At 42.2% G+C, this 18,946-nt stretch overlaps 3 protein-coding genes across 12 annotated transcripts in view; 1 reads left to right on the forward strand and 2 right to left on the reverse strand.

The window, feature by feature from the left end:
- Positions 1–3,070, forward strand: part of wdpcp (WD repeat containing planar cell polarity effector) — a 66,279-nt gene extending 63,209 nt beyond the window's left edge. For 6 of the 9 annotated variants that reach the window (XM_061838139.1, XM_061838137.1, XM_061838136.1 and 3 more), the window contains 2 exons: positions 244–275; positions 850–3,070. In XM_061838139.1, coding sequence (XP_061694123.1) covers positions 244–275; positions 850–1,236 — 419 coding nt within the window. In that variant the 3' untranslated portion in view covers positions 1,237–3,070. The remainder of the gene's footprint in view (positions 1–243; positions 276–849) is intronic. The other 3 variants (XM_061838143.1, XM_061838140.1, XM_061838142.1) reach the window with 3 other exon arrangements.
- A 91-nt stretch (positions 3,071–3,161) lies between these two features.
- Positions 3,162–14,574, reverse strand: otx1 (orthodenticle homeobox 1). The gene is made up of 4 exons (XM_061837652.1): positions 14,264–14,574; positions 11,830–12,114; positions 10,653–10,804; positions 3,162–9,313 (listed from the first exon to the last, which is right to left on the reverse strand). The coding sequence occupies exons 2-4, from the start codon at positions 11,927–11,929 to the stop codon at positions 8,561–8,563; spliced, it is 1,005 nt and encodes a 334-aa protein (XP_061693636.1). The 5' UTR covers positions 11,930–12,114; positions 14,264–14,574; the 3' UTR covers positions 3,162–8,560.
- A 2,283-nt stretch (positions 14,575–16,857) lies between these two features.
- ehbp1 (EH domain binding protein 1) overlaps positions 16,858–18,946 on the reverse strand; it is a 151,319-nt gene continuing 149,230 nt past the window's right edge. For both annotated transcript variants that reach the window (XM_061836575.1, XM_061836576.1), the window contains 2 exons: positions 18,199–18,313; positions 16,858–17,585 (listed from right to left, as the gene is read on the reverse strand). In XM_061836575.1, the coding sequence (XP_061692559.1) occupies positions 17,495–17,585; positions 18,199–18,313 (206 nt within the window). In that variant the 3' untranslated portion in view covers positions 16,858–17,494. The remainder of the gene's footprint in view (positions 17,586–18,198; positions 18,314–18,946) is intronic.

The following is an 18,946-nucleotide window of genomic DNA, read 5'->3' on the forward strand; positions in this document are numbered from 1 at the left end:
CAATTCCCGGACTGACGGGGAATCGTCACGCTTGCCGTTCGATAATCCGGACTGGAGGCAAACGGAGGCGATTTGCGTCACATTGTTTTAAGGGTGTTAATGTCAATCACAAGCTTATTAACGTCCAACGCTTGGAGCCGGCGCGCAATTAGCAATTAGTCGATCGGCAGGCGAGACGCGTTCACACGCCGGACGTGCGTTCAAGTTCGTCATTAAGTGTTTGTTCTCGTTCTTCTCCTGCAGGAAGCAAGGAAGATGAACGAGGTCGCCCCAGTGTGAGTTTTATTTTCCATCTTTATAGCTGAACGCATTGACTTGACATTGTTACTTGAGTGTTCGTTTACTTTTTGCTTTTGTCAAATGTACACATTCATTCATAGAAATAAAATGATATAGTGGACCCTTGCATATTCCCAGTATGGCAACCGCGGATTATCCCATTTGCAGATTTTTGGGAAGGAAAGTCCCATTTATTTGTTTGTTTCTCAATCTGCTGCTTTTTTTTTTTTTTTTTTTAAATTCCAATTCTAAGGCACCATCACACTCTTGGAAAGTAGACGGCCACTGTTTATAAGAATTATGGAATGAATTCACATGCCATCAGTGGGAGTGATCGTAGTTATCATTTTTAAATACCGGCAACTCGTTTTTTTGTCATTTAATTAATAACAACAATTTTTTTTATCAATGATATCATAAACTATAAAAATATTTATTTTTTGAAGTAACTTTAATTTGTGAATATCAAAAAGTACTTGCATAATCATTTCAATCTATCCTTTGAAACAAAATTAACTTAATTAAAATTATTGCTTTTTCAAAGTTAAAATAGTTTTCATTGATTTGCAGGTAAATGCTGCTGTTTTTTTTGTTTTTGTTTTTTTTTTTTTTGCCGTGCAAGTTTTTCACCTCGGGGCCCCTCGACCACGTGACACGCCCACTCGGCCACCACTGACCAATCGGTGCACTTCGGAGCACTTGCAAGCCGCAGCGATGGCGCGACGTCAGGCCCGACCGAGGCTCCCGTGGGGTCTTCAACTTCTCATCCCAATCGTGTCGTCCCGCAGCAAACTCGTCCAGCTGAGCCTTCGGGGTCCTCGTCATCAGGGAAGTGAACGCAACATACAGGAGACGTGTTATGCATTTGTTTCCATTTTTAAAAGTGTCATATTCCATGTTGACATCACTGCTGGAGGCAATATTTCATCACCAAAATCCGCTTTTGAATTCACGTAACGGTGACGTGGCCGAGGACAAATGGCGCACACCCGCGCGTCGACAACCATATTTCAACTGTTATTGTGTTGAAGCGTATGCTAACGCGGTTGCCGTGTTGACAACGCAGCTCTGCTTACCTGTTAGCACAGTCGTACTTCGGCCGCAGTGTCACGTTAATTCCTTCACACTGAAACTTCAGCCAGGTGGAGAAACTTTTTTTTTTTGTGCTTATTATGACAACGAGGTGAAGTGGCAGTAAAACAGGCCAAAATTCAGATGTTACCAATAATAAATTGTGGTACGCCGTTGGAAGTTTTCAAGCTGGATGTTCTCAGATACAAGTAGCCAATGGAGTTAGAGTGTGATCGGCAGGTTGCAACAGAGATACTGGAAGAGTCACAGAAAGGCGGAGATGGAGGTGATTAAACAACTTGTTCCAGAACAGCAAATTGTGCGGAAAGTACTGAAACCGTGAACGTCTGGACACTCAAATGTCAAATGACGTTCACCCGTAGAGGTTAGAATGTGTTTTCGGTTCACCCCATTTTATCATCCCAAAGTTTATTAATTTTATACATGACGTTAACGAGCCAATTTTCCATACTATGTCTCCTCTCAAGAAAACACCCTTTAAAACGTTGCATTAACGATGAAACGTACGACGTTTCCATCGGCGATATCGAAGGTTCCTCCAGGTGCGCGTGTGGATGAGATTAAGGCCGGCAGTTTTATTCATGAACGGCAGCCGAGCGGCGACGTCGAAGCGTGGCACCTTTCCTGCGCATCCGCCATGCCGGTGTCAGAGCTGTCGACGCGGCGCGCTCGCCCGCCTAATCTGACAGCGCCTAATCCCTCACTGTATCCTAATCTATTTACTTTGCATTCTAAGAGGATTTACAATCTACCCCCCCCCCCCACCACCACCACCACCAAAAAAAAAACATATACAAGGAGCCGTGGTTGGAAATGGACAGAAGATCAGCGAGGATGCTTTTCTTTTCTTTTTTGTGTGTTGTTGTTTGTTTTGTGGCAAAAAAAAGGAGGGAGGAAAAAAAATCACGGCGCGTTTTCCGCCAAGTCAATCCGCCGCATGAAAGGATTCCATTTTGGTGACTGATACTAATGCTTCTCTTATGTACGCATCCAGCACGCCGTCTTTGGCCTGTCACGCTGCCTTCGCGCGGCGTCGTGTCCTGATTGTTTGACCTGACAGCTGCAAAAATTGCTTAACAGCCTCGGCTGCGCTCTGCGGAGGCCACACGCAGCAGAGTTTTTGGAATCTATCCCCTCCTCCCATTAAAAAAAAAAAAAAAATGTCTCCACCCACTTGAACGGCACTCAAAAGACCGAATGTTTTTTTTTTCCGATCGTACTCACTGATTTAAAAAAAAAAAAAAAAAAGACTGGATGGCTCATCAGCCACCAAAACTGAAGTCGCCATCCGCCATCTTGATACTCCCAAAACAAACATGCCGACCTGTGCGTTAATCGCCAGTTTCACAGCTGTGAGGAAACATTCCACAGGTAAAATGTACATTGACCCTGTTAAAGTTTTTTTTTTTTTAATCTTCTGATGTGCTTAATTCACTTGAACAAAGTTCTGTTTAGGGTTGTTGTTCACTGTTCACTCTCTGCTTCACTTTTATAGGCCAACGGTTTTTCGCGAAAAAAGCGATGTCAATATTTTCCCAAACTTCATCAGTGGATAAGCAAGGAAACACATTTTCTGCAAAGTTTTTGATGAATTTCATAATATAGAACTCTGCAAATTGAATTTGATTTTCAAATGCGAGGAATGCCATAACCCAACCTGTATTCCAAGTCCTCCACACGCTTTGGGAGTACCGAGATTGCGGCCAAGTGGCTTCCATCAAGTCTTTTTTTTTTTTTTTTTTTTTTTTTTTTAGATCAGTGATCATCGTACTATTGTCGAGCGAGCCGACCTCAATGACTTTATTTTCCCGATTTCCCATCATCGTTGTCGTTATCATCTTGCGTCGCGACCAAAAATGTCAGTTCCTTGGGCGCTAGCTCCGGTGGCAGTGAGCTTCGCAACAAGTAGCAGCAAAGCAAACTACTTCGTTGTCTTCTAAAGGTCCGCTAGCTTCATTTAGTTTTTAGCTTAGTGCTAACACACGACAGGTAACGGACGACTTTACAAATATGCGGGTGGTGGGAGGAGGACCCTGCACATTGCTGCTATTGTGACGTCGCCGGGGTTACCAAACATAAACAAAAAACATGACGGCACAGTGGGGCAGCTGTAAAGCGTTAGCCTCACACTTCTGAAGACCTAGGTTCGATCCCGGCCCCGCCTGTGTTGAGTTTGCATGTTCTCCATATGCCTGCGTGGGTTTTCTCCGGGTGGGCACTCCGGTTTCCTCCCACATCCCAAAAACATGCGACATTAATTGGACACTCTCAATTGCCCCAAGGTGTGATTGTGAGTGCGACAGTTTGTCTCTATGTGGCCTGCGATTGGCAGGCCGCACTCCGCTTCCTGCCCGATGACAGCTAGGAGAGGCTCCGGCACTCCCCGCGACCCTCGTGAGGATAAGCGGCGAAGAAAATGGATAGAAGGATGAAAAAAAAAAAAAGCTCCATTGCAATGGTAATGGCGCTCGCTTCTGGCTAACAGCTAACTAACACGTTTGACATGCGCTATCAGGGCTATTAACACACCGGTGGCCTTGTTAATGTTTCCTAATGAAGGCGGCCCGCAGCACTTTGCGGCATCCCGGGATTTATCGGCGCTAATGAAGGCCCCTCCGCCCAAGGGGCCGCTCGGTCGTCTGTGTGTGAGCGCCGCGTCATTATGTACTTCATTAGGTCAGTTCATGCATGAAACGTACGATTTTTGCGACGCTTTGGCTCTATTTTTGCAACGTTTGAGCTGTAGTTTGCGCTTTTAACAGGGAAATACCGACCAGTGAGGTGGTTGCGTTCTCGTTAATGCGGAATTTTGGAGAAAGTCATTTGAATACGTGAATATTCAGCTTTGTTTGGTCCAAGGTATGTTCTGTAACGTAATGCTATGCTGTGATTAGCGTTAGCCAGCTAAGCTAACAAAGCTAGCAACATGCTCGTGGTCAACTCTCGTCACTTTCACTCAGATGCTAAATAGAAAAGTACTTTTGTCACTGAAACGATGACGCAACATCTCGTTAGTCTAATGACATCATCACCCAAAGCGTTTTTAAACGGGAGAAAACGACGAGAAAAAGTGCAACAAATTCAACAAAAAAATGTCAATTCTTTTATTCACCATCTGCGATAATGTAACGACGTACACTGTACAGTTTGTTGTCAATGTATTCTTTTTTTTTTTCATTATTCTGCTTTGCTTGAAAATGAGAATCGTTCAATTGCCTTATGTAGATAAATAGGACCTAGATCATTTCTGCAGCTTTTCCGTATACTGTACCAATATCACTATGAACGGTATGGTTATCCCTGGCACGCTACAGAATCCATACAGCAAAAAAATCACAAATTATTAACCTGCGTATCATCATACGCCTATTGTGGCCTATTTTTCTTTCAACATGTTGATTTTGTGATGTCGTATCATTTCTTACGCACCGCGTTAGCGACATGACAAAATTGGTTAACGATACTACGATACGGCTGCTTTTATGAAATACAGCGAATACAAAACCCGGAAATAACATAACGCGCCAGTCTGATCAGCTGACCCACGACACGCATTGTTATTGTGTATAACGCAGCCTCTGTATGCAGACGTGTCCCGGTGAGAAATATCGATTCAGTTTTCAAACAAATCGCTTCTCGGACCACCTTCTGGAACGGATTGTGGTCGAGAACCAAGGTTTTACTGTACTGGAATCATTTTTCATCAAACACTTCAAGTGAATCCGAATTAAGAGATCGTTAAGTAGCATAGTTTGTGTACACTAAAGTATTGATACAGCAAAATCCGCTATCGATACTGTCCTATTTTGATTTTGTGTACTTCGCGTGAATCAGTTTTCAACTCTTCCGCTGGACGGGTCGCTTTTTCACCAGACCGCTAAATGATAAAAACAGCCGATCTTCTCAGTTTTTGGATCGTCACGTAACGGTATCGTGACGCCGTTGTCGATACGCCGCCATTTCCGCGCTCTACTTTTTGTTTTCGTGTTTGTGAATCGACAGCAGGACCGAAAAGCTCGAGGGCGTCGTTAGATGGTTCGTTAGTGACCGAATCTAATGACTCAAGAAGTCACTTGGCGGACTTCAGACCTCTTCCAAGGCCCAGCTGCTATCATGCTACTTCCTGGTTCTCGAGCAGACGGGTTGTACCGTTATGTTTGCTTTCGGCTGTGGGGGTGGGGCACTTCTATTGAGTGTATCAAAGGGGAAAAATAACTTCCTGTGACATTCCACAAACCCAGTTTTATTTTGAAATATGTGCAATTTGTGCTGTAGCATTTCCCGTTTTATTGCGTCGACGTGGCTTCTCCGTACAGGACGGAAAACTTGAACCAACTCAATAAAAGGGCAGACGAAAGGTGAAAAGGACAAACCAGTCTCGTGTAAATAAATCTTGTGTGTGGAGTGTAAGCAGTGCTGGTGTTTCCCCGAACACAGATTTTCTGTTTATGCTTTATTTTTTTTTTTTTTTTTAAACCATGTTATGATTTATAATAAATGTGGTCACCGCGGTGGCAACGCTTTCGGGTACCTCAAAATATTAGAAACGACTCTCACAATAATGCAGTTAAACTAGTCAATTAATAAAAAGTGCAGTACTAGTTTTGTCAAGGGAGATTTTATTATTTAACCATGACTAAATAATATGAAATGAAATTGTAAATAAACTGCAGGGTGAAATGTTGACTAAATACAAGGTTATATTTTATTTAATATATTTTTTTAGACAAATACTTGGAATAAAATGACTTTTTAAATAAAAAATAAATTTTATATGTATATATAATAAATAAACATAAAATGAAATGTTTTACTTCAAGTTTAAAAAAAGAAAAATTTGTAGGCGTAATTAAAACTGCTCCTTATAAAGAAGCAAAAAAAAAAAAGTATTTGACACCATGAAACTCAACTTTAATTTGCTTGGATTCCACTTTTTTAAAAATGTGTTCCAGTTCAGTCGCCACGTCAGCCGTGTCAACCGTTCAATTCGCCCGCAAGAATTCTGGATTTGTTTTTTGCGTTCGTTCAGCTTCTGATATTAAGCAATTTAAAGCTTTGCAATCAATTATTTGTGTGGTTTGGATTGTTTTTTTTTTTCTTCCCGGTGAGAGGAGCTCACAATTTGTGACTAAAGGCCACCAACTGCACTTTTCTCACTTGTTGAATCGTCACGTGACGAGAACTACGCTTGAGATATTTGCTGTTCACTGAACATGAAATGAGTTAATAACTCTTAGGTTTAGTGCACTTTTCAACTCTGTTGAACACTTGGAAAAAAAAATGGAAATGGAAAAAAAAAACAGAAATCAATCCATTTTCTTAGCCACTTATCCTCACAAGGGTCCGCGGGGAGCGCTGGAGCCTCCCAATCACACCGAGGGGCAATTTAGAGTGTCCAATTAATGTTGCATGTTTTTGGGAAGCCCAACGCAGGTACGGGGAGAACACGCAAACACAGGTGGGGCCGGGCTCGAACCCGGGACCTCAGAACTGTGAGGTTGACGCTTTACCAGCTGAGCCACCGTGCTGCCGCAAAGTTGAAATGATTCACAGAAGTTATTCCCTGAAAAATCAAGCTAATCTGTTTTATTGTATTCTGTTGAAAAGTCTCACTGAACAAGTAGCGCGTTATTTTTTTTAATGATTGTAAAAAATGAAGAATATTCTTGTTTTATTCTGTTGGCACATCGGTGGTCGTCGTTCTTCCACAATAATTTCACGAGTTCAATTCCCCCCCTTGGGCGGTTTTCAACGGGACCGAACTGCCGAGTCACGACACGTTTTTGGCAAGAACGCGTCCAACTTCCGCCACGTTTCAATCAGCTGTTTGCAAGTGAGCGACGAGAATGAGATTCAAATTACAAAAAATAAAGTCTTTTTTGCAAAATATGAAATGAACAGAGTCACGTTGAGAAGAAATAAACATGACTGAAGGGATCTTTATTGGATGAACGTGGAAGTGGGGGGGGAGGGGGGGGCAGATACATTCAACACGATCTGAGCAGAAGTCATTTTTGGGGGCGTGGCCGCTCTTTGCGCTCCAATCCAAATATTTGTCGTCGTCGCCGGCGTGTGATGCGCGCGAACAATCAACACAAAGCCAAAGAAATTCGAGGAAGATGAAGTGAGCAAAAATCCTTTCAGCTTCTTGTCGAAATTCTTCTTCACGTTCGATTTCTGCTAAAACGAAAACATTGTCAAATAAAACTTCAAGGGGCCCAATTTCATCCCTCTGGAAACATTTACATTTTTTTTTCTTCTCTCCCCGACGTGTGTAGTAAAGAAAAAAAAAACACCATCTAAAGGCGGTCACTGGAACTGACCCAAATACATATTTACACACTTTCAGCTCATGCGCTGACTAAAAATCTCCTCTAAAAAGAACACAAATGAAAAAAATTAAAAAAAAAAAAAAAAAAACTGTGTGACGAGGGGAGTTTTGATTGATATTCCACAGCTGTCCTGGTTATGTTTTGTTCTCTCGTCATTTTTTTTCCTTCTGCGAGTCCCGACTCTGGAAGGTTCTGGCTCCAGTTCTGCGTGCCTGCTCCGGGACGCCCCGGCTCTGAGAGTTCCAGGTCGGGAACGTTGAGGAGCCGGAACACCGCGGTTCCAGGGATTTGGGCTCCGGAGCGGGTTCGCAGTGTTCTGGCACCTGAACAATTGGTGACCTCGAACTCTCAGAGCTGCAAGCGTCTAGGAAACCGAGCACAGAATTTCGAGAGCGCGGTTCCACTCCGCACCCGGAATACTCGAGTCGAGGGTTCTGGCTCGTGAATTTTTAGAAGCCGGCCCAATCAGGAGCGGAAGTATTCAAGCTCATGAGAATTCTGGGTCCAGAGTGCAACAAACTCCAAAACAAAATTTTGGGGGGCGGACTGTTCCACTTTCCGAGCATTTTCGCCTCGAGAACGTTCAGCTTTCGGACGCTCCAGATCACAAATGTTCAGGACTGACGAACGTTCAGGACCCGGAGCGTTCAGGAGCCAAAACATTCCGGTTCCTAGAATTCCACCCTTGGGCGTCGGCGTGCCTTGCAAACGGACCGGCTGAGAACATACCGGAACGTGCGCCCAACACGGAATTTTAAGAGCTAGCGCGTTCCGGCTCCCTCAAGATCCCGGCTCCCAGGCGATCCAGCCACTTTCATCGGGGGTGGGGGAAAAAAAAAAAAAAAAAAAGTCAGCGATCACAAGACTTGGAACCTCCAGGAGGTCTGGTCTTTATAGTCCAAGCAGTCAGAGGCGTTGAAGTTGAGTTTCCAGGACGAGGCGGCCGTCTGCTCTTTGTAATCCAGGCAGTCGGACGAGTTGAAGGCCAGTCCGGAGCCGCCGTAGGCCTGGTGCGGGTGGTGGTGGTGGTGGGGGTGGTGGTGGTGCGGGTGTCCCGAGGACTGGCCGATGTGGTGGTGCGGGTGCGTCGGCATGGACGAGGCGGCCATGGGGCTGAGCTGGTGGTGGTGGGAGTGCATGGGGGCCAGGTAGGAGCCGCAGTCCACGCCCCCGAAGTAGGAGCCGGAGGGGGCCGGGTAGCTCTGCCCGTAGCCCGCCGTCTGGTTGTAGGAGATCGGGTACGAGGCGGCGGCGGCCGACCCCGACATGGAGCGCTGCATGCAGGAGGCGTTGGAGGGCGGGCCGGGCTCGGGGAGCGGGGCGGCCGAGGGGGCGGCGGCCGGGGTGGGGGCGTTACCCGGGGAGATCGCGGGGCTCCAGATGGACGACACGGTGCTGATAGACGGCGCCGTGCTGCTGCTCAGCGCCGCCGCGGACGAGGACGACGACGACCCCGCGCTGGAGACGGCGGGCGGCGTGAACTGGCCGCTGCTCTCCGAACCCGTGCTCTCGCGGGCCGGGGACGACTTCTTCTTGGGGGGCCGCGCCTTGGCGCCCCCGCCGCTCTGCTGCTGCTGACGACATTTGGCCCGGCGGTTCTTGAACCACACCTGGGGAAAAAAAAAAAAAAAAAATGCAGACACAAGCGGTCACGTTTCAGAGCTGGGAACATTTTTAGAACACTGGTTTTCACACTGGGGTGCCCGGACTGCTGAGGGTCCAAAAAGAAAAAAAAAAAAAACAAAACAATGTGCTGCAATTTGAAGACCGCAGAGATGCAAATGGGGATAAAAGATTTGAGTTTAATATCAGAACATTTGTGTTCTTGATTAGGTCTTCAACAAAATGGAAACTTTCTACTTTACATTTAATACGTTTGTTTAACAGATCCCCCCCCCCCCCCCCAAAAAAAAATGGCACTAGGGTTTAGGTTTTTAGGTTTTTACGGTATATGGGATTTACACTTTTCTGCACTTGTACAACACGGATCAAGTCGGAAATAAGCACACCACCAGAAAACTTTTTTTTTTTATTTTGTGTGCGCAGAGAGCCCGTCGCCTCCATATTTCTGGAAAAGAGTCAAATACTTTAACCACATCACTCATAATTAACAATTTAGCAAAACTTTAAAGTTTCACTGGCTGGTGACATTTCGTACAATGAACATTTTAAAAAAGTCAAAATGTTTTTTTTTTCTAAAATTTTTTTAAACGGTACGTCTGCACGTTACATGTTTATGTAACGTGTTTATGTTTATTAACACGTTAATGTTTACTGTTGGATTTTTTTTTTAATAAAAGGTAATGGGGGGGGGGTGGCTACAGCCTCCTTGGGCCTCGAGGCCTCATTTTGTGCCTTAATCTGACATGGAAGAGAATCTGGAAAGAAGTCTCAACGTTTTGCACCTTTAAATGAGCAATTATATCTCGAAATTTTTTGGTGGACATTTTCATTTCCATTTCAGATAATACTGCTACCCTACTTTAAAGCTATTAAATAATTCTAGTTGACTACAAGTTATCTCTGGTGAATGAATAATGCCCACATTAAATATGAGTCATAGAATCTCTCGGTGATCCTTTTTTTTTGTTTCAAAACAATAAGCGAAAGTGATTCTTTTAAATTAATGATTTTCTATTTGACGAACTTGCACTTTTTTCCCCCTGACAAAATGGCGACGCTCACTTCAGCAACAAAGTTCAAAGGTCACACGGTAAAAAGTCAAACAATTACAGAGTGGACACTTTTAAACTGAAGACAAGGACGACACTTGAGATGTTCTCCGAAGTGATTCAACGTGACAAATTATTGTTAATAACGTCCCCGTCATAAATCAATCAAGTTAAATAGAGCGCAGCTAATTAGCATATTAGCTCATTGCTTGTTAGCATCCGCTCGTTTCTTCGATGAGCCTAAAAAAAAAAAAAAAAAAAAAAGTGTCGGCCCGACCTGGACGCGGGACTCGGGCAGGTTGATCTTGAGAGCGACCTCCTCTCGCATGAAGATGTCCGGGTAGCGAGTCTTGGCGAACAGAGCCTCCAGGACGTCCAGCTGGGATCGGGTGAACGTCGTCCGCTCGCGACGCTGCTTCCTCGGCGTCGCTGACGTAACGGAAACAACAACGGGTCAAAAAATAATAATAATAATAAAAAAAACTGCCTCATGAAACGCAACTTTGTCTCAATTGTATTGTGTGTGTGTGTGTGTATATATATATATATATATATATATATATATATATATATATATATATAATTTAAATTCATTTATTCAACCTGACCGTTTGTCTCCCCCCCCCCATACATGAATTTCCGAGGTAAACATTTCCAGAATGGATTTAATTCAAACTACTGCAAACCAACTTTTTTTTTTTGCAGTTGAAGAAACTAAATACATTAATCAAATACTACTGTACTGTTATTTGAATATAGATTGGCGCAGGAACTTTTTTTCGAGACACAACCTTATATATCTACAAATATATAATTTATTTAAATAAAAATGCAATGTAAAATTTAAAAAAAATTTTTTTTTTGCTTGTGTATCAATCACAAGTAGACTAAAGAATGGAGACCCTAAAAAAGTGACTTTGGAACACTTTTGAACTTTTATTTAATGGACTTATTTACAATAAAAGCAAAAAAATGGGACATCTTTAATAATTATATGCATTTTTTTGCAATAAAAATGAAAATTGAATCGTTTGTTTTGCTTGCCTATTTGGTGCACTAACAGTTGGATAGCATAATTTAAAAAAAAGTGAGTGAGGAAAAAAAAAAAATCACTACATTCGAATTTATTGATGAGAATATGCACTTGCCCTCCCCCACCATGGCAGGTTGTTACTCGTGAGGGGGGGAGCTCGGTAAATTTCTTTCCTACTGCGTGGAAGTGTTTTATCTGACTATAAATAGATTAATTTATTATTTTTTTTAAATGAATGGAAACGCCGATAAATTGTGTTGATAATTTAGGATCCACTGCAAAAAAACCTGAAAAGTGAGTAAGGCCTCGTCGTTATGTCTTAAAAGAAGCTTAAAGGAGCCCCCGTGCACGGGTGCAAACCCTCCTTGTTCGTGTTCGTGCAGGTTAAATTGCGCGCGTGACGTCACCGCGGTGCGTATACCCGGGTATCCGACGGAGGGGTGCAGCAGGTCCATGGCGGCCCCGCTGAGGCCGTGCAGGCCGTTGACGGCGTAGGGGGGCTGCTTGAGGTAGGACATCATGCTACAGCCGGCGCTCACCGCGGCGCCGCCCAGCTCGGCCCACTGCAGGCCCGCCGCCGCCGCCGCCGCCGCCGCTGCCGCCGCCGCTGCTGCTGCTCGGCCCCGGGGATGCTGCAGCTTGACGGCGGGGACGCCGGCGAAGGCCGCGAGGGGTGGGGGGGTTGGGGGTGGGGGTGCTTCGCTCCCTGTGGAAGGGAAAAAAAAAAAAAAAACATTCAAAAAGTTGCACGGTCACCACACGCGGGAGGGACTCTGAAAAAATTTGTGGGAGTTAGAGAGTGAAAATCGGGCCGGGGGATGCGGGGGTGTCACAAGATGAATAATTGAATATCAACACTGGTTTGACTTGTCCAAAAATGTGGTGGAAAGGAAAATTAGGTTTTTTGTTATGTGCTTTGCCTTAGTTTCAAGTCAAATAAATGATTATTTTTTAAAAATGAAAAAAAAAATGGATGGGCCCCGCGCAAAACACTTTGGCGGGCTGCATCTGGCCCTGGGCCTGGATTTGGACACCTGTGTTGTACATTACATTAATATCATTTATTGATGATCGTGTGCTTTCAATTCTTTCTTTTTTTATTTCACAAACTTGGGAGTAGATACAAAAGGGCGCATTTAATCACGTCATTCATTATAATGAGCTGTAAAATTGAATTTAAATCATTTTCTTCATCGTAACTTTGGAAAACAGTTTTGTTTGAGGATGAAGATTAATGTACAATAAATGAGAACAATGTTTGAAATGTTTTGGCCTCAACAAAACAATTTTTTGTTGTATACTGTAGATAATTTCCTTTACAATGTTTGACAAAATAACTTTCAACTACAATTAAAAGACAAGCCAGGCAGACAAATGAAGCGATTTCAATTCTATTTATTTTCTGATTTTATCAAGTCCTCAGGGGGGCAAAAAACTAAAAAAAAATATTTGCTTGAATCCATAACAGTAGCACAATTGGTATTTTTTAAAGACATATTTTCAGTGACTTGCTCCATTAAATTAAGTCGAAATTAAAGTCAGTCCATTTGGCATATTTATGCAGCAACGTGTAAAACTATTTGTTTTAGTTTGGGTAGTAAAAGCATTACCCCCCCCCCCCCCCATCAGTTTATCATTGTCCCAACGTGTATTGCGCTCAAAAGCACACAAGAAAACATTTGCGTGCAAATTGAGCGCGCCCCTCTCACCGAAGCCCCCCCCCAACACAATTTACTCTTATCAGCAAGCAAACAATTGAAAACAATCCCAACAACAATTAACTCCCCCCCACCCGTTATCATTAGCAGCAACTCAACTTCCACACTTTATCGACAACAAGAAGGGAAAAAAAAAAGTTCTAACCCCCCCCCCAAAAAAACTCAACACTTATCTTTTTAAAACGATGTCTTGACTTTATTGTGCCTTTAATTTAAGTGTTGACGTGCCTGAGTACTTGAATTTGTCTTTCAAATATTTTTTTTTTCATTAAAAAAAAAAAAAACCGGGACACGATGTATAATTATCTTGGGGAGGGGGGAAACAAATTCACATGCAATTTACTCAATAAGCGTGAATGATGAAGACAAGTAATTGAGAGTTTTTACGAAATTGATTTAATTCTAACGAGTGGAAAAATGTTGAATAAAAGAGTTTGTGCACGTTTCGTGAGCAATAAATTCACGTTTAATAATTTAGATGAAATGTGCTCTTTTTTTTCAAACGCATCCCTTACTAATAGTTACTCAAATCCATTTATTTTAAAGTTTAAATTTTATTGTCCTCAAATTGAATGAAAACGCCTGATATGTATTTTAGCTACATTAGCAATAAAATTGGGATAAATGGACACCAAATACATTTACATATTTTTTAAAGGGAGTCCAAGTCCATGTTATGTGCAGATTTGTATAAAATCCATTTGTCTTAACTGAACAGAAAATTTACGATTTTTTTGCCTGACAAAACCTTATCCACGATATATTTAAAATTATAAAGACATAAAATAAAAAAAAAACTTTCGGACAAAATATTTCACAAGTTCTATTTGGATTAGATGAAGAGAAAATGTACTTTAATGTACTTTGGTATTGTTTCCCTCCCCCGCCCCCCTTTTTAAACTAAATGACGAAATAGATTTCGACTATGGAGACCCAATTTTATTTTAAAAGGGGGTTAAGGTACCATTTTATAGTACGTTTTGAAAAGGAACTTTATTTTAAAATGGCTTATTGCTTGCTTTTTATCACAAACTAAAGTTCTATGACAAACGAAAACGTTTTGCTTTTGCTTTTTTTTTTTTTTTTTTTTAAATACACTTCTACAGTTGGTGAAAAAGCCATCGAACTGGACGTTACCTGTTTTGTGTGTCTCCTTTCTTTTCTTTGTGCTTCCCAGCGAGTGAAATTAATTCAAAGTATCCAGCAGCGAGGGCGGCGGGAGCAGGAAAGCACGCAAGCCGCCTAAAGTCGCTCCCCTTCGGATAGAAAAGCGCTCGACATGTCGGCTCTCAAAAGCTCTGGAAGCGGTCCCAGCGGAGGGCGACGGCGTCGGCGGCTCGTCCGTGGTCCGAGGCCCGAGGAGAGTGCGCCGCATGCGGGTTGCGGTCGCGGTTGTGGTACGCGCGGGTGCTTCGGTGAGGCTAATGCAGGCCTCCGCCCGCCCCGAGCCTCTAAGTGAAGGCTGACACCTGCCGGCCCGCCTCTGACAGCCAATGGGAGCGCCACTTCCGCATGAGGGATGGGCACGGTGGCCAATAGGAGATCGGGCAGAAACGGGAGCCGCGCCCATTTCTCTCTCTTCTCTCCCTCTCTCTTCTCTCGCGTTCTTCCTTTCTTTCCTCCGAGGGCCTCTTCAGCTTGTTTTCGTCTAAAAACATGAAAATAAAGGATTTTTATAATTCAAACACAAGAAAAAAAATGTCACTTTTATTATATGTAAAATTCCATTTATACTTTTACTTGTCTAAAATGTGCAAAAACCTGCCAGTTTCTTGTTCATTTGCAGTTTTTCCTAAATCGATTTTTTTTCATTTTTAGAAATATTTGAATAAAAAATATCTTGCTGCTTTACGTTTGTATTAAAAAACAAAATTAGACAGACAAACAAAAACGTAGATTTTGAAGGTCACTATAAAAACGAGGTTGTTATTTTTGCATTAAACTGACTGACTATTGTGTTCGAATATTAAAAGTTTTTATTTTATTGCTGTATTACATTGATTCGGAAGAAGTTAACTATCAAACCTATCCACGCGGGTGCAACATTTCAGGCCTTTCTTTCCTTTTAAAAAAATTAAATTCGAAGAAATGTTTGACTTTTTTTTTTTTTTTTTACTTTTGTTTCACGCCTTCAAATAAACGTTAACGTTAATCCATTTTGGTTTATTTTTTTTTTTTAACACTCGCACGCATATCCGCCAGAACACACGCACACGCACACACACACGCACATAAAAACAGCCGTGCCAGCCTCATGAATATTAATGAGCTCTAATCCCCATTTAGAATTACATTTGAGCACGTAAAGTTGAATAATAAGGGAAGCGCGCGCGCACGCACACACACATTTTATGATAGAATTATTTCATAGCAGAAGCACAGGATGCGATATTTTGAAATAAGTGTGGAATTGTGTGAAGGCCAATAAAAGTTGCCTGATTAAAAATGAAACAAAACTGCAGCATGAGGAGCCCTCATTTAATTGTGAAAGTGATGCAGAAAGGCAAAAGATACAACATTTGCTTGTTCTTTACTTCTTGTCTACTACACATATCAAGTGACCGGGCAAGTTTTTTTTTTTTTTTTGGGGGGGGGGTCCCTAACATTGTTTGTCTAATCCCAAATTGTTCTTGAATTCCTTTCTGAGCCGCTAAAGCTCAGGATTAAGGCGGCCTGCAGGAGGAGGAGGGAAAAGTTGCTCCCTCCATCCCTCCTTCGTCCATCTATACTTCCATAAATCCATCTCAGGATGGAGCGGCAGTCGCGCAGTGGAAGTGCACGTGGACGTGGATGTGGACGCGGACGTGGACGCGGGGCCTCCACATGCGTCGATGTGGATCTTTTATTTTATTCATAACTCATAGGAGAGGATTTTTTGGGGATCTTTCAGTCGTGGCAGGTAAGTGTACTTAATCTATTAAAAAAAACACGCATCGTACAAAAATAATGACTAAAAAATATTTGGAATGATCATATAGAGTAATAAAAGTGAGATGAGGAAGGCAACATTTTGACATCATCCGAATCAGCCGTCACAAAGTGGCCTCGCCCTCCTCAACCGTCCCATTTTAATTAATCTATTCTATTCATTTTAATCCCTGCTGTGACAAGTGCAATAAAACAAAGTTAAGCGAGCCTGATTAATAATGTGAAAGTTAGAGGAAGAGGAGGAGGAAGAACAAGGAGGAGGAAAAGAAGAAGCGTGCTGTCACTCTTCATTTGCGCGCCTTGGAGGAGGGGGGCGGGCGGGCGAGCGGGGGGGTTTGGGGGGGGGGGGGGAGCCGGAGCAGGTTGAGGCCGCCGCGCAGCGACTCCTCGCCGGATAAACACCCTCCGCCGGCGGGCCGCTCAAGGAGCACCGCGTCTGGAAGTAAGGGAAGACGAGATTTTCATTTATTTTTTAATTTTATGTAATGTCAAATGTTTAATGGTTGAAGTCATACTTGCGCGCATGCTCGGAGAAGGTGAATTCATTTCAAGTGTTAAATCATTGGGGAATTGTAGCACATTGGGGGGGGGGGGAGAGCTATGATTTAATAATTCTCCTAGAAAAACTTAAATGATATATATACATTTTATTTGAAAAGAACAAAGTTTTGCTCCATGATTTTATTGGTGCAAAAATTCAATCTACTTAAAAGGTTTCAACCACCACGTTTCTAAAGTTGGCAATAAAAAAAAGAAGGTAAAACTATATTTCAATTGGGTAATAAAAAGTCTGAAGACATCTGTTGTGGAATATGAAATGTACAAGGACTTTATTGAAGGTTGCTCTTGAAGCCAGTGGAATAAATAAAACGGAGAGCTCGTAGAAGAAAATATGTGGAAGCAAATCTCAATAAATATGAATTCAAAATGAGGAGGGAAAAAAAGTGATGGCAGTTTCACATACAAGCAGCTTATAGGACAATAAATATATTATATTTGTTCACTTTGACTGCATGACTTGAAGAGAAAAAAAAAGCAAACTTGCAAGCTTTTATGCTGAAAAAAATTAAAGACGGTTTTTTTGTGGAAAAATGTTTTTCTTTTTGGTAAACTGCTTTTAAGAAGAAAAAAAAACAATTGCAGTTACGAACAATTCAAGATATTTTACAGTAAAAAGTTGTCAAGTGAATGAAATAAAAAGATAAAAACAAGATTTTCCTCTTTCTTTTTAAGAAGAAAAACCAAGACATTTTTGCGTGTGGAGCGTTACCATTTACATCACGACAACCGTAAAACTCCTATAAAAGTACCGCCTGCTTTTAAAGCGTGGAATTAGATGAAAAAAAATCAAATGAAAATAAAATAACGCTGCTGCCGCCGCACACGTCGTCCGCCGCTTTTGTTCTCGTCGCTCTTGACGTCGCTGCGTCGTCGTCGTCGTCACTGAAGGACGCACTTCTCCTCTTTCTTGGCCATCTTGCCTTTGTTCCGCTCCAGCGTCCGCTCCAGGTGCTCGTCCTCCTCCTCGGCCCTGGGAAAAAAAAAAAAAAGAAAACGAGACCCCCCCAGCCCCAGAAAAAACGTCAACGGCAGAAACCTTGACAGACATGAAAAGCACGATGATGATGTGAGAAAAAAAAAAAAAAGTGTCCTGGAGTTGTGGACGCTAATTCAACATCAAAAAGTGGAACTGCCCCCCCCCCCCCCCAAAAAAAAAAAAAAAAAAAACAAACCAACAACACTAAAACATGGGCTGGAATGTAAAATTAAAAAAAAAAAAAAAACATCAAAATGTAAAATAATTGGAACAACATTAAAAACAACTGAAAGTGGTATTTATTTGGTGGTATTTATTTGGTGCAAAAAAATGATGAAAAAAAAAAAAATGTTTTTTTTTGGTCATCAGGAGACATTTGACGAAGTTCTGCAATTAAAATGCCAAGATTTCCACAAGAGGTGGTTTGTAGTGCTGCTGTTTTGGTTAGCAACAGAATTGAAATGAAGTAAGGGAGATGGCTCCTTTTTCCTGATGTTGACTTTTGTAAACAAGGAGGTGGCGGCGCCCCCTTGGGGTAAAGGTAGGAACCCACCTGCCCCCAAGGGTGGTGATGACCGATGATGCATTTTTGTGGCGTCTTACTTACTCCTTCTCCTGGGCGTCCAGGTCCCGGACCAGCGCGTCCCGCTTGTTGACCAGCAGGACCAGCTCGTCCAGCAGCAGCTGCTCGCGGCGCTTCTGGGCTTCCGTCTTCTGCCAGTCTGACGGCACAAAAAAAAGCCACGATGACAAAAACGCCAGGAAAATTCGGAGCCGGCGACTTTTTCGGATCCTCCAAAAGCGCAAACGTGGAGACAAAATGTAGCAGTTTCCGTTGAAGTGACCAAATGGAAACTAAATGACAATTTCTAATTCATACAATTTTTTTTTTTTTGTAATATGTCTCATGAGAAATGTTTGGATGTTTTGTTTTTGTTAATTCTCTTTAGTTGCCCATCTTGGGGACGGATGGGGGATATTTTTTTAAATTTATGTATTTGTTTAAATATATTTTTGTATTTTTATTGTAAAATCATTGCACGCCTTTTATCATTATTTTATTGTATTTTTTTATTGTTCCTGATAGGGAAAAGGATGGCAATTTTAATACAATTAATATTAATTGTTTCCAATGCAAGCAACAGCCCCAATTTGAAGAAAAAATATTGTTGAAATTTATATTAAACATGAAAAAAATGAATTATGTGTATAGTTTTTTTTTTTCCATGTTAAGCATTTGCTCTTTAAAGTGTCAAAAAATCTCGAAGGCTGCAAAAAAATTTCAGTTCATGTAATTGAGTCATCGCTAACGAGATGTTGATCATGTGGCACTTTGTAAATAAACAAAAAGGTGG

Source organism: Syngnathoides biaculeatus, chromosome 12 (genome assembly GCF_019802595.1).
Source record: "Syngnathoides biaculeatus isolate LvHL_M chromosome 12, ASM1980259v1, whole genome shotgun sequence".
Classification (NCBI taxonomy): Eukaryota; Metazoa; Chordata; class Actinopteri; order Syngnathiformes; family Syngnathidae; genus Syngnathoides; species Syngnathoides biaculeatus.

What these genes read in the sequence shown, in the direction of transcription:
- otx1 (XM_061837652.1), bottom strand. Translation starts at nt 11,929, where the DNA reads ATGATGTCCTACCTCAAGCAGCCCCCCTACGCCGTCAACGGCCTGCAC. An exon ending in CCCCTCCGTCGGATACCCGG is followed by an intron (nt 10,805 to 11,829) that starts GTATACGCACCG and finishes CCGTTACGTCAG; the next exon opens with CGACGCCGAGGAAGCAGCGT. An exon ending in TGCCCGAGTCCCGCGTCCAG is followed by an intron (nt 9,314 to 10,652) that starts GTCGGGCCGACA and finishes TTTTTTCCCCAG; the next exon opens with GTGTGGTTCAAGAACCGCCG.